The sequence below is a fragment of the Pithys albifrons genome, chromosome 9, assembly GCF_047495875.1.
Source record: "Pithys albifrons albifrons isolate INPA30051 chromosome 9, PitAlb_v1, whole genome shotgun sequence".
NCBI classification, from domain to species: domain Eukaryota; kingdom Metazoa; phylum Chordata; class Aves; order Passeriformes; family Thamnophilidae; genus Pithys; species Pithys albifrons.
In genome coordinates, this window is record NC_092466.1 from 28413063 (window position 1) to 28427709 (window position 14647).

The 14647-nt window shown below is 37.4% G+C and overlaps 1 protein-coding gene across 1 annotated transcript in view; it reads left to right on the plus strand.

The window, feature by feature from the left end:
- Window positions 1-13176, plus strand: part of GLUD1 (glutamate dehydrogenase 1) — a 29177-nt gene extending 16001 nt beyond the window's left edge. The window contains exons 6-13 of the mRNA XM_071564302.1: window positions 3195-3374; window positions 5069-5206; window positions 6270-6407; window positions 6533-6613; window positions 7482-7605; window positions 8819-8910; window positions 10808-10870; window positions 11515-13176. Of these exons, the coding sequence (XP_071420403.1) occupies window positions 3195-3374; window positions 5069-5206; window positions 6270-6407; window positions 6533-6613; window positions 7482-7605; window positions 8819-8910; window positions 10808-10870; window positions 11515-11634 (936 nt within the window). The 3' untranslated portion in view covers window positions 11635-13176. The remainder of the gene's footprint in view (window positions 1-3194; window positions 3375-5068; window positions 5207-6269; window positions 6408-6532; window positions 6614-7481; window positions 7606-8818; window positions 8911-10807; window positions 10871-11514) is intronic.
- The last annotated feature ends 1471 nt before the right edge of the window (window positions 13177-14647 follow it).

A 14647-nucleotide genomic window follows, 5' to 3' on the forward strand; every position in this document is an offset into this window, starting at 1 on the left:
AATGGTCTAAGATGTCTTATGGGAGGAAAAAAGGAATGCTTGAGGGATCAGCTGTGGCATGGGGATTAGTTGAGTTAAATCACTTTTACACAGAGCTGTCTGTTAGATCAGAATATCATTATAAAACATTACTTGGTTTTTGCTATTCACATATGTACATTTTTAAATTAAAACTTGCAACCTGATAAAAAGCCAAAATTATGACTTCAAAAGGACTTCAACATGCAGAATGGCAACTAGTTCCCTCAGTCATAACTTAAAATTCCAACATTTAACAAAACTACTGCCTCAAAGCACTTTAAGTTTTAACATTTAACTAAAATGTATATTGCACTGTGGTACAACAGCAGTGTATTATTATGACTGACACAGAAGGCTCACAGCACATGACCTGCTTTAAGATTTGCTGTATTCATTAAGAGTTCTACAATTTTATACAAAAGGAGCAGATCTTTTAATAGATGGAAAACTAAACACTGATAGAGGAGAAGTTTTCAAATGGCTGAATTTCTTACTCTTCATTTTGTCATCTCACCTTGTTGTATAGTCCTATACATGAGTCAATGACAAAATAGAACAAAGTGACAACTACTGAGGCTGAAAATAGAATTTGAATTATGCTACACCATCTTCTTTTATTCCTAGACTTTCTCCATGGCAGTATCTTATTGAAAAGTAAAAACCCCATGAGACTATTTAGGAACATTTTTCTGAAAAATTAGCTAAAGAACTGAAACTTAATTTTGTTGGGTTGCTTGTTTGTACGTGCAAGAGAGAATGGTACCCATAGTGAAATTTGGAGAGGGACCAGGTGTGGAGAAGGACAGTGAGAATTCTGACAAGGCTACAAAAAGGAGAATAATCCATTAAGACTAGTTTGTAGAGGAAGATGTTTCAGATAACTGTCTGGTTGAGACACAAAGAGCAAAAATGAAGATAATTAAGGAACTCTAAAGAGATAAAGTGAACATGGAAGAAAAAGGGAAGAGAATGAAGAGAGGAAAATGAGCATTGAACAAAAGTGAAACTAGCCATAATTCTGAACACAGGTGGAACGACTGCATTCAGTTGAGTGGAAAGATAACTTCAGAGAGCAGGATCTGTCTGAGAAATCTACAGACCTGATGAGTCAGTGTGGTCGCACACAGCTCTGTTCAGGGAGTAAGAAGCGGAAAGAATAAGTCAAATAACAGATTTAAGCAGGCAGGGAAGGTCTGCTTGAGACCCAACACAGAGAGCAAGGAAGCTGGAGAAACAAGAATATTATTGCAGCATAGAAAGGCATTAAGAAAGAAACAAAAGTTAGTCTCTGGACATTGCCAGCTAAGTTCATAAACTACAAGTGGTGATACAGAAGTCTTTAATGGCCATAAGCCATTTTCCAAGGTTCTCAGTAAAAGCCATGGCCTTTCTTTTTGGCCCAAGATGTGTTAAAACCTTTTTGCTGATTGACTTAGAACGAAAGTTTTTAAGACTTTGACATCCCCTGTGGTCTGTATATATGACTTTAAGAAGATCTGGACCTGCCCTCACCTCATGCTCTATTTTCTTGCCAAACCATGCAAGTCTTTAATAACTAGCATGTTAACTGTTCCAGAAAATCTGCCTGAAGTTTCTGGATCACTGAATCATATATAGCTAAAGTTTTTGATTAAATTTATCCTTTCTGCTCTTCTGTACTTCCTGCCACATCAACTGACTTTTGTGACACACAAAGGGACTTTAATAGTACATTCTTAGATATGGTGGGAGTCTGTATTTCTTCAAGTATTTATAGAACTTACTTCCTCCTTTTTGAATGCATGAAGCCCAAAACATAGTTTCAATCTGTAACCGAATAAAACCCTAAAAGTCCATCGTACCACCACACCCAGCTGTTCCTAGCAAAACACCCCTGCCAATCTCAGGTACAGCTGATGTGCCACCAGAGGGAGCAGACAGCTTATGGAGAGCAGCACAGCTACATTTTGGGAAACTGAGTTGGGAAATTTTGTGGCAAGCCCAGCATCACTTTTATAGCTCTTAAAGAAGGGTTACCTCTGCCTATCATTTTCAAACAATAAATAGTTCTAGTTTTCATTATGGCTCTAGTAATCTCCAGCCATTCTGTCTCCACTTCCTTTTGTCTGCTCCTTTCCTTCCTCTCACCGAGCATCTTGCACTCACACCACAGGCATGCAAATGGGTTTGGCACAAGTGATGGAAAGGAGGGAGCCTCCCAGTGAATATGTGGCTGGTGGAATGGAACCCCATCCGGCTGCTGGCAGACTCATTTCAGTGGATTCCCTTTCATCCCTGCTCTTTCCCTGGTGTGGGAAGCCAAGCCACCGTGTGACTGTGCTCCCAGTGTGTGGGAGCATGAGAACCAGTGCTGACACAAGAGGGAGGTCCAATGTCCAGTTTGGAAGAATTTTTTCAAGTTATTAATTTCAATTCAAAAAACTAGTTCTGGTTTCAAATAGCTATTTTATCTTGGATAACTCTCTGACATATGGAAAACTTAATTTTATTGCCACCAAATTAAGAATAGAGGCTTGATTGTATATATTATTTTTCTGAATGAGAGTAATCTACTTATCCAGCTTTTCCTGTCTGGCCTTCATACTGCAGATTTTCCTGATATCAAACAACCCTGTATTCTGGCAACAAGAAGGTATTAGGCCTGTTCTGTCATTTCAGAGTAACTGATTTTGATATAAAGGAACACTAAACACTCTTTAAAGATTACTAGAAACCAGTCCAAGGATATGTCTGAGCCCTTAAAAAGATTAAAACTTCAAGAATAGTGATGGAAATCGCAGCAGTAATAAAAGCTGATTTTGAGAAACATATCCCTCAAAGCTTTCTGGTTTGTCAAAGGTGTGCTTGTTGCTAACAGTACAGGGTAGATGTCACCCTGATTAACTAAACACAAACTGAAGTTAACACACACACAAAGTCAACAAAAAATTACAGGCTGTATCCAATACTGCATTACACAACTTTCCTGACATCTACTAGAGTACTTCCAAGGTCTTCACACAAAGTGAGGAAGGAAATCATCCTTAGAAATTAAACATATATAAGCTATATCATATTTTGAGTCCTGTGATTTCCATTTTCCCTTGTCTCTAAAGTGTACAAAATTCCTTGTTCCAGCTGGTTTTTGATTGATTAATTCCATATCTCACAAGTTTTATCTCACTGTATTACAGGATATTAATGCCCATGCATGTGTAACTGGCAAACCCATCAGCCAGGGGGGGATCCATGGACGTATCTCTGCAACTGGTCGTGGTGTCTTCCATGGAATTGAAAATTTCATCAATGAAGCATCATATATGAGTTTATTAGGAATGACTCCTGGATTTGGAGATAAAACATTTGCTGTTCAGGTAACTTTTTTCCTTCAACCACAGGGGAAAAGCAGTAAACAGACTTTCAGCAGAGCTGCTTTTCAGAAGGGCTGTAGCCCTTAAATCTGTTGTTAGGGTTTTAAAACTTGCAAGTTAACCTTTACTCTCAAACTTTAGAAACACTTTTCAAGCAACGTAGGTGCCCTTTATTTTGGACTGGTTTTTAAAAACTGGACTTTTGCTTGCACTCTACAGGCTCAAAGCCAAATCCCCAGTCTTTATGAGCATAGGCTGCAGACACCAAAGTGAAATACTATTCTTTAGGGCATGACAGGCTTTTTAGAGAGCTGTGTTGTTGTTTCAAATTTGGTGCAATGTTTTATAATAAAACAATTTAAGGAGAGAAGGAATTGATGGTTATGTTCTTGTTCCACTATGGAATGAGCAGTTGAAAAAAGAGGAAACCAATGCCTTATCCTAAATTTGTAGGGTTAAATACATATCGTTTGTGCTCATAAGACTCAAAGATTTATGTAGCTGAGTGGTCAGTAATATGCATTATCATTCCTAAAATTTCAAAGAAATACCTTGTTCAACTTTAAACAGTATGTTAAATGGAGGATTTGAGAAACTGATTTGCTTTGTTGCTTTCAAAAAGCTGTTGTTAGAAACAGCAGAGTAATTGTGACGTCCAAGTTGTACTCTAGTTAACCTGTAGGCTGAAAACAAACATCCCTGTCCTGCACAAACCCAGCAGCACGCTCATCTCCCTCCACCTTGCCAGTTTGGTGCCTGGCAAAGGATTGTCAACAGGCACTTTAGCATAATTTAGACTGAAAACTAAGCCATAAGAATAGCTGAAAATTCCCCTTGGAAAATGGGCATAGAGCATTTCAGAGAGACCTAATGCCTGACAGACTTTTGTATCAAAGTTTGCTTCTAATGCAAAAACAAAAATCCTAAATATAATTGGAGCTACAGGAATTCAGCTTTTTTTTTTAGCACAGAATTGTACTACAAACTTTTGACATTGATCATGAGACTTCTTGCACTGCTCTGTGAGTTCCCTTAATTGCAAAAAGTCAGCATTCTGGAAGGAAAGGAACATTATGGCCTGGAATTAAGTTTTCTACACATATAAGGATGTAAAGCATGATAATGAAATAGAAAAGTATCTAAATTTAAATGTAGGCCCTCTGTTTTGTACAGAGCCACTTCAGAACATGTTAGAAATTACATAGCTTCCTACTAGTTTGCAAGTTTAGTACCAAGAACTAGTTATATTATTTTGTTTAATACTTTTCACTGTGTGATGGTTTTACAGTTGCAAGCCTTCCTTATCAAAATTAAATGAGAATATTTCTTGGCCTGCAAATGTTAGTCAAATCTGAACAGTGCAAATTATAAAATACACATAATGTTCCTGTGTTGACAGATGTCATAGTTTTAACACTTCCATAGTAGCATTAGTTCTTCCTTTATATATTTCTAGTGTACAAAACTTAGCACAACTGTTTATTGCTGGCTACAGTGCCTAATTTCTGCAGTGATATTCAGACAAGAATGAAATGCATGTAGATTTTTTCCATCTTTCCTATATACATCATCTAATGCCAAGATGTGCCAATAGATGAAGGACTATTTAAAACTATTCAAAACTGTATAAGCCTTACCAATAATCACAATTTTAGCTGAAGGGCTAACGACTTTCCCCTTTCTCTTTCCACCTTCAGGGATTTGGGAATGTGGGCTTGCACTCTATGAGATACTTGCACCGTTACGGAGCAAAATGCGTTGCTGTCGGAGAGTTTAATGGTTCTATCTGGAATCCTGATGGGATTGACCCAAAGGAACTAGAAGATTTCAAATTGGTATGAAACTTAACTAAGCAGAAAGAGTTTCATTTCTGTCAGCTTTGCAAGTACATAGAATGATTGTAGACTGGTGTTAATTTGTGATATTTAAATAATGCTGCAATTAGTCCTTACAAAATGGCTTAGAAATGTTGATTCTTCTGACTTTTCTCCTTATTTACCCTTTGACCTGACTCTCAGAAAAATGCCTGCATGTGTGCAGGCCAATTACTTTGTTTTCAGACTTTGACTTCATTATTATTTTGCTTTTCTTATGCCTAAACTAGGAAGGAACCAGGGCAAGGAGGTTCCTGAAGCATTCCTGTCTGAGAATCACAAGCACATGGTCATTTAAGACGTACAAAACCAGACAAAGTGCACTTTTGCTGCTTCTTAACTTTTGAATGTTTCTGAAAGAATGAAATCCTGCCTGGCAGTGTGACTTGAATGTGTAGTTTATAATGAAAACTAGATGTGATCTTTTTATTTCAGTTTCCAAACAAAGAAGACTTGGGGAGACGCTTCACAGGCACTAAAATGCAGTCTTCTACTTAAAGTTTTTAAGAGGCTTATTTGATGTGCCTCTTTTAGATAGGGAATATTTAAATGTTTTTATCATCATATTTCTCAAAAGAATGAAAACATTTGTCACTAAACAAAAGCTTTCACTGTAGTACTGAATTTAAAATGGTAGTTCTCAATCTTATGTAATGCAACTTAACCTATGTGTAGCACACTAGTGTGTGATCTTAGTTGTTTGAAAACTATTTTAAGAGCTAAGAGGGACTTTGGAGTTTTTTAATACTGCAGAGCCCAAATAATTACCAGTGTCCTTGGCTAGAGAGCAGTTATGCCTCAGTCCCAGTCTTGGGAACTTTGACTGTTACTCAACTTTGGCAGTTATTCAAAGTTCCCAATTTTAGGAACTTTGACTGTTATCTAATACAAGTTAAGTTAGATATTATGTGCTGTTTTCGTAGTACTGTTGCCTCCCCCTTGTTTTTTGCAAGTCAGTAGAAGAGAACGAATTCATACAAGTACTCACATTCTAAAAACACCCTGGCTTGTTTTCTTCACACAGCAACACGGGACAATCATGGGTTTCCCTAAAGCAAAGACGCTTGAGGGCAGTATTCTGGAAACAGACTGTGACATTCTCATCCCTGCTGCTAGCGAGAAACAGTTGACTAAGGCCAATGCTCACAAGGTTAAAGCAAAAGTAAGTCAAAGAGTTCAAATGTAAATGAAAAATAGAGAAGATCTGTTTAAATAGTAGTATTTGATAATTAGTGTGAACATTAACAAATATATCCCTGTGAGTCACACTGCTGTGATTTCTTTCAGATTATTGCTGAAGGTGCCAATGGGCCTACAACTCCTGAAGCTGACAAAATCTTCTTGGAGAGAAATATCATGGTTATCCCTGTAAGGTTCTACTATGACCTTTGATTTTCATTACAAAAATAACATTTTTGTGAATTATAGCAAGGCATTATTTATTGAAGGCTTTTTTTAGTAGCCATTCATTCTCTAAGAGTGTCTTTTCATAACAAGTGTCTAGGAAATGAATATCAGTGTTGCCTAAGATTGGCAGTATTTATTAAAGATCTCACTGCAACTGTAAATAACCAAAGATAACTGTTACATGAGGGCTACCTATTCAGAAGAAAGAACTATGCACAGCTGTCTATTAAATCTCTAGTTTTGCATTTTGGGTTATTAGCTGACATTTGCTCAACTAAAAATTGTGCTGAGCAAAAGAAGAAGGAAGAGTAAATATACCAGCCAGTGTGTTTGTAGACATTGTGTGTCTGGGTGATGCTCTGACAAATCTGTGTGCTGTCGATTGTATAGAATAAATGTTGTCTGTAGTGATAATTTGAAAGAAGATGACCTGTTCAGGTAGAATGACAATTTTTTTCCCAGAGAAAGGGTGTCCTCATCAAGTGATGCTGCTAGACAGAGTGGCTGATCTTCAGCCTTTTCTCCCTGAGATGGCCTAAGAATGCCCTAATTTCCTTGATTAAACACTTGTGCTATAATAGAAGTAGTCAGTCATGCACACCTGAAGGTCATGTGTTCTAAAGCCAGGTCCTCTTAAATCAGTGGAAGTAATACTGGACTGCAGAAGAGGGTAAGTGTTGTTCTTAGGAGTAAGAACTGGATTGTCTTTTGACACTGCAGTTTAATCTAGTGCTTTGTACATAACCCTTCTGCTTGGTTTTGCATAATACAGTAAAGTTGTGTCTTTGTCACATGATCACAATTCAAAATATTTGCTATTTCTGTGCAGGATCTTTACCTGAATGCTGGTGGTGTTACAGTATCCTATTTTGAATGGCTGAAAAACTTGAACCACGTCAGTTATGGCCGTTTGACTTTCAAATATGAAAGGGATTCAAACTACCACTTGCTCAGTAAGTGCTCCGTTCTGCTTCCACATTAATAGATTGGACTGAAAAACACCAAATGTGGGAGACAAATACAGAACTATTTAAAATTCACTACAGCTTCCCCAGAAGTCTGTAACTGCTGTGAACTAAAGAATAGGAAACGTTTCATAGGTTAACTGACTTGCAACTCTGATGACTTAAGTAAAATGCATACTTTTCAGTTATCTTTTACTTCTTCCCTCAGTTTTGTGAAAATGCTGAAATTAAGCCACTTACGTGAAATATTTATTACTTCTTAACATCTTTCAGCTGCAAAGTTGGTATTTAAGAAGTATTCAGTTTGAGTGGGTAACATTGTCCTGCACATACAACAATAGAGATTTCTATAAAGAACAATAATATAATTGGTACAGGCACAGTAAAAATCTGCTTATGGCCTACAGTGCCACTATGGTCATTCTGTGCTACCTAGTTTCTGGGAAAGAATACCAATTAGATGGAGAGAGGAAGCTTAATGGAGAAGAACTGGAGGATGTTGCTCCCTTGTAAACAAAATTCTGTAGAAACTTGAGACCTTGGACTTCACAAAATCTACAGCTACATGTTTTTTAATATAATCTTTTCTCATAAATCATACCTTTTAATAAGGGGCTTCTAAAGTAGTTGAGAGTTATGGCAATACTCATTTAAATCCCTTCCTTCAAGGTTGTCTCATCTCAAATACTTTGTTGTTTAAGAATTTCAGAAATTAAGATGAAATAAATATCAGTGAAAATACCAAAGCACTGCTCATGTCCTAAGGAAAAAAACCCACAAATTCCATATAGGCTTTTTTCTTAGTAATTACTGTAAATGCAATATGGCATAATTGATTGCTTTAACTTCAAGAAATAGTTTGTCTGATGCTGTCTATCAGCTTAGGAAAATTAATCCAGATTACTCCATCAGTTTTGTAAGGTTAGTGAAGTAGGATCAGCAGATCCAGTTCCTTGCCCTGTGGCTATACTGCTATAGCAATATTACTACCAATACTAGAGTCACTGAAATATAAAACCAGAAAAGTCAGGATCTTTCCGTTTTCTTAGAAAACCAAAATAAGACGACTCCCTTTGCCCCCAGGCCCTGTAGTCTGCATTTCATGCCATTAATTGCTCAAAGTCCTGTGGTCAGCTCCTCTCTTAGGGAGTGCTTCCTTTCCTTGGCCCTTACCTTGCATCTATTTTTTTTCCCTTTCTAGTGTCTGTCCAGGAAAGCTTGGAAAGAAAATTTGGGAAACATGGGGGGACTATTCCAGTTGTGCCTACAGCAGAATTTCAGGATAGGATATCGGTAAGTGGTTGCTGCTGGTTTCTTTACTGTTAGGGTAGCTGTATTCTGATATTAAAACTGCAATCTAAATTTTATCATTGTAGCTATTACAAAGCATTTTTCCCTAAGAAAGACATTAGTACATAGTTAGCCTGATAGCCAAGCAAACAATCTGAATTGCCTAGGAATACTGAAAAGAAGCTATTTTTTCTTTCTTTTACTTGAGTCTGTGTAAAAATACCTCTAATACTTTAAAAAAGCTACAGTGTTAATGCAGACACATTTTGTATTTTGGAGATCTCATTGATGTTGTTTGCTTGGCTTTCTAAAATGCATTCAACAGGATTCCACACCACAGGCAGTTTGATACAAATTATTTCTGAAACTCCAGAATAAGAGCAGGGTGAAAAATTGTAGAATGTTCCTCTAAGACTGAATTAATGGGCAAAGAAATGTCAGGTAAAGTTCATTGTTATCTAATGTGTAGCAATACATGAGGAAGATTCCATATAAAGTGATGAGTTGCAAGTTCACCTATTTGCATTCAAATGGAAGTTCTGGAGGTGATGACAAAATAGAAGCTTAGAAATCCATAGCAATCAAAAAGCAAATCCAGCATTAAAAGTTGTTCTGAAATGAAAATAGTAAGACTGACTAGTTATGCCACCAAACAAATCCAGAGTGTGTCTGTCTTCCAAATGCTGTGTGCAGGTTCGGTCTTTGCATCTTCAGACATTACAGATGTGGTAAAAGTTCAGAGTAAGATCACAGGGATAACCAAAGTATGGGAGCTTCTCATGCATGGAATAGTGAACTAACCTTAGTCCTACTGGCCTGAACTAGTCAGGCCTGGGGTGGAGACATAAGTGATGTAAAAATGGGTGGGTAAGGAAAGGTGGTTCACTAAGTGGAGTTGTAAAAAAGAGATGTGTTTAAACAAAACCAGCACAGTGAGACACAGAGTGTTCCTAACACAGCAGACTCTTCTGCCAAGGGAGACATAGAAACTAAAGCATCAGTCAACTGGCTTTTTAAACACAAGTTGAGGAGGAGATGGGACAAATGATGGGGGGTACAATACAGTGAGTTGTGAAAAACTTAAAGCATGCTTCCTGAGGAACAAACCAGGATAAATGCATATAGACTTAAATTACTGAGATGACAGAAACAGACTTCAGCCTGGTTCAGTACAGTGCATGTTCATACATGTTAGCCTACATAAGTAGCATGCCTGGTAGGTTCTGCTTAAAGCTGGATCTCAAACACAAGCTATAGAAGTACTTTTTACTTCCAGCCCAAACTGATATTTGAGGGAAAGCATCTATTTTTCTGGAGCCAGGTGTCAGATTATTAGTAAATTCCAGCAAATCAGGACAGTGGAACATTGAAGCTGATACTAAGACATCCTAGTTTAGGTGGTCTTCAACTACTTATTGTTCTGTGTATTTAAATTTTAATGGGAAAAAGTCATTCTGGAGTTGCTCAGGGCTAATACAATATGGAGAACATGAATTTGGGATTTACGCCCTTCCTAAAACCTGACTGTCTTTGAAGCAATTATAAGAGGCTTATATAGGTTCTTAACTCTTGGGAGCTTTTTTGTTTAATATTTACTGTGCTTTCTGAAGGCTGAAAACAATAGTTAGAACATCAATAAAAAACGCTAACATCATGCATCTAGAAGCTAGGCCTATAAAAGAGTTCAGTGCTTACATCTGAGGGTTTAGAATTCAATCGGCCATAAGTAGCTCTTCAAGTAACACAGTAAAGGTGCTTTAGATTCTTCACCCATCTTTAGAAGAAAATGAGTGAGCAAGTTTCAGTAATTATGGGAATCCAACATGTCATTGTCCCTAAAGCATGATGAGTACCTTTTGTATTTTGGATTAAACCCTGATTTTATTCCCTGTTGTTGTAGGGTGCATCTGAGAAAGACATTGTCCACTCTGGGTTGGCTTACACAATGGAACGTTCTGCCCGGGTAAATACTGCCTTACTCTACATATTTCTGTAAAAGAAACCCCACTTGACTTTGGGACAGTTTTTGAATAGGTTGTACAGAATTTCTCTGCAATTAAAGGAATAGGTAAATAGTACATAAGAATGGAAGTCAATTTAAGTATGAAGTATTTATTCTCTGCACCATTATGGCCAACTTTAACTGAGTGTAGTAAACATAGAGATTAATACAGGAGATCAGCAAGTATTTTCTAGTAGAAGCTGTAGTAATTAAAAACTTTATAGTTGTCCTCTTGTACCTAGTTAGTCTGGGATGCATATATAAGAATGCTTTACTTTACCATTAGAAGTTTTAGATTAATCCCTCTGTGCTGTATTTTTAATTAACGGGTCAAAGACTACAGGGAGAGACAAAATGCTTCAGGTGTGTGACGTACATATCAGTCTAAGGCTTGAAAAGGGTATAGTAACCTGGGAAAGATTTTCTACCCTTTCAGTTCTCAATTGTAAAGGGGAATCAAGAAATTTTAGAATTGATCCACAAAGAATCAGAGCTCTGTTACCAATCTAGCAGCTTCTTTTACTCCTAACTTGGATCCTACAAGCAAAATTGTTCAGCTCTATGGAGTAACTTGCAGGAATCACATGCACCCTTTTCTGTTTCAGCAAATCATGCGCACTGCCATGACGTACAACCTGGGGCTGGACCTGAGAACAGCTGCCTATGTCAATGCAATTGAGAAAGTCTTCAAAGTGTACAATGAGGCTGGTTTGACCTTTACATAAAGAGGCCATTACCGCTCCTTGTTGTATCCCACCCCTCTTGCTGTTAATGTACCCTCTTCTTGAGAAAGCTTATCACAAGTTTACATGTAACCACAAAATTTTCTTTCTTCTGACATTATAGTGGATTCTATTCTCAATTAGTTTCAGTTCCAAACTAGTCTTTTTTACAATAAAAATCCATGGATTAGGAAATTGTATACAAGTATGTATCTGAAGATAACAGTTCATCTGCACTTGTGGGGGCCATTCTGGGTATTTCGCCTACAAAACAAAATGGTACATTGGATGTATGAAGAGTGGTCTTGCCACCTAAGCCACTTCTCGGACTTCAGATCAGATACTGTACTATATGAGCACTTAGCTCATTATTACTTCATGCACTTTTGTTTAATGACGTAATTTTTGCTTCAGCACTTTCAGTAAGGCCTTGTATGATCAATGCTGTGGCATTGTCAAAGGAAGAATGGGCCTCCAGCAGGGATTAACTTTGATAGGAGTCTAGGGTTTTTTTGTAGTAAAGCTTCAGGCCTGATTCTCTTTAGGCAATATTTTTTCTTTACTGTGTTGCTGTTACAGGACTGCCTTTTATTGCTTGTTCAAGCTAGTTCAACTATCATCATGAAGTATGTAGCGCTGACAGACTAATATTTTTATAAGCTGAAACTATCAAGCAACTCTAGTTACATTTTTAATCAAGTATCTACATAATTGTTCTGACTATAGGTTGTTTCCTTTTTTTAAAAAAAGGGATATTGTGAATTTGGTAAGCAATCATACTTAGGTTTTTTTGGAATTCTTTTTTAGTCTTTTCCTTTCAGAGGCTTTCTGAAAACTAGATACTGCCTCAGTGAACAACTACAGCGAACCTGAACCCAGAAATCATTGGCCAAACCACAGAGGAGCTAAGATGCTGCTATAAACTTAATCCACTGTCTTAACACACACAGCCTTTTTTTTTGTCTTCAGGAGGTCTTGAAATTTTTAACATATTAGAGTACAACAAAATGGACCTCAACAAAATATTGGATCAAGCACAGTTTTTGAAGTGTAAGGCTTTTGTCCCATGGAGCCCCCTTGAAGTGCCAGATGTTATTTATGTAATGAATATGAATGTTTTTTTTAAAAGACAACTAGTCCCTCCAAGAAACTCATGCTTTTTTTCCTAACTACTTTGTAACTGCATGACATAACCTGGAGAGAGAGCAGTTATTAAAAAAAGTTGACCTTTCCAAACCTACTATGCTGGTGTATTACTGTTTTCTATTTCATGCAGTATCTTTCTGTAGCTACAATCAATCAATCTGAAAATCTTCACAGCACACTTGTCTGTTCATTACATGCTCACTGCTAAGATGCTGTCCCTGAGATACCTTAAGGAACTCACTAATGCAGATCTCCATCTCCTGAACTTGCCTGTCAGCAAGACTTTTGAAGTTGGGTATATTTGGTAAATCATTGGAGGTCTTTTTACTGTGTCCTCTCAAATTTGTGTGAGAAACTATTCTGGTGGTTAGCATGGAAGCAATAAACCTGCATGATACATTTAATTAGTGGTTTATTCCGTCACATATGCTGATGTCTAGGTTTCTAAAAGTACTACAGATCACCTAAGTGCAGCATGTGTGTGTATATATATACACACACGCATTGACATTATTTAAAAAACAAGAACCCTTTGATCTTGAGAGAATTACTGTAATCAAGGTGTGGATCTCTAAACACAAGAGCCTTATCCTGGATCATATTTTTCAGTGCAGTTTTTACATAAACATTTATATAGTAAAACAAATTTATGATTTTAACAATTTAACTCTGACAAACTGTAATGAAAACTTGAAGGCTAAACATCTCACAAATAAACCCTTGTATTATTAAAAAGAGAAAGTATCTTAAAAGCAGTGTTGCATTACCTGGCAGCAAATTTGTTAAAAGCAAAATGCATGCTGTTGTTCTCCTTCCCCTGCTTCATTTCCTCTGCAGCTAATATAGCACCACTAATTTGGCTGTGCAAACTTGAAAAACAGGACCCTTTCAGTGCTGGCAACACACAGAAACCTGACATAGATAGCTAACCAGGGTATATTTTGCCTCCTATCAGCTTGGAAAGGAAAAAAAGCCAAAACCTGCACAATGCCTATATTCCCCAATTCATTGGCATCTTCTATTCTTGTATACGCATACATTAACGCTTCTTTTCGCACGGCGTCTTGGAAAAAAAAGCAGACCTCCTACCTGTCATTATTTTACCAAACCCACAGAAGAGCCCTTAAGACTGACTGGATCTCTCTTCAGCCACCTTGATTACAGTGGTTACTGATCTCTTGCTAACAGAGTCAGGTGCTGGAGCCATGAACAGAAGCATATTCAGGGATTGGTACAAGGATAGATTGGGGTACTTCTGATCAAAGAGTTGAGAGTCTCAAGGATACAATACCTGGAGTGTGACTTAAGGTTACCACAAATCTGCTCATTTGCCATTTGCTTGTAGCTAAGCACAAGAGCCAAACGGTGATTCCAGACTTCCTGTGATAGCTTGCTCTCAAGTGTTCTTGTACATTAAAGCTACACTGGTTTTGAGCATTGTTGACCTCAGTCTTAATGCAATCAGTTAAGAAAAAAATAGAGCCACATGTTTCTTATCACATTTTGTAGCACACACTTCTCAAGGACCAGCGACGACAACAACAGAGAAAAAAAAGGTGTAAAATTTTATGCAGTTTCTATGGGTTAATGCAGGTTTAGAAGCTTGGAAGCAAAGCAGCTCTAGCCTTTTCCCAGCCCCCAGCCAAAATAAAGCAATCACTCTCCAGGATGTATGTTATAAATACTGGGGCTTTTTACTAAAACTCTTAACTTCAGTTAAGTGTTAGACCCTCCTTATGTATATGCACACCCACAAGTCTTGTCTGCCAGCTAACACATTGGCACTGCATGTATTCACTCATACCATCTGACATTCACCAAGGAAACTTGCCAGCGTGCCAGTCAGTAGTTGAAATCGGGTTTGAAATTA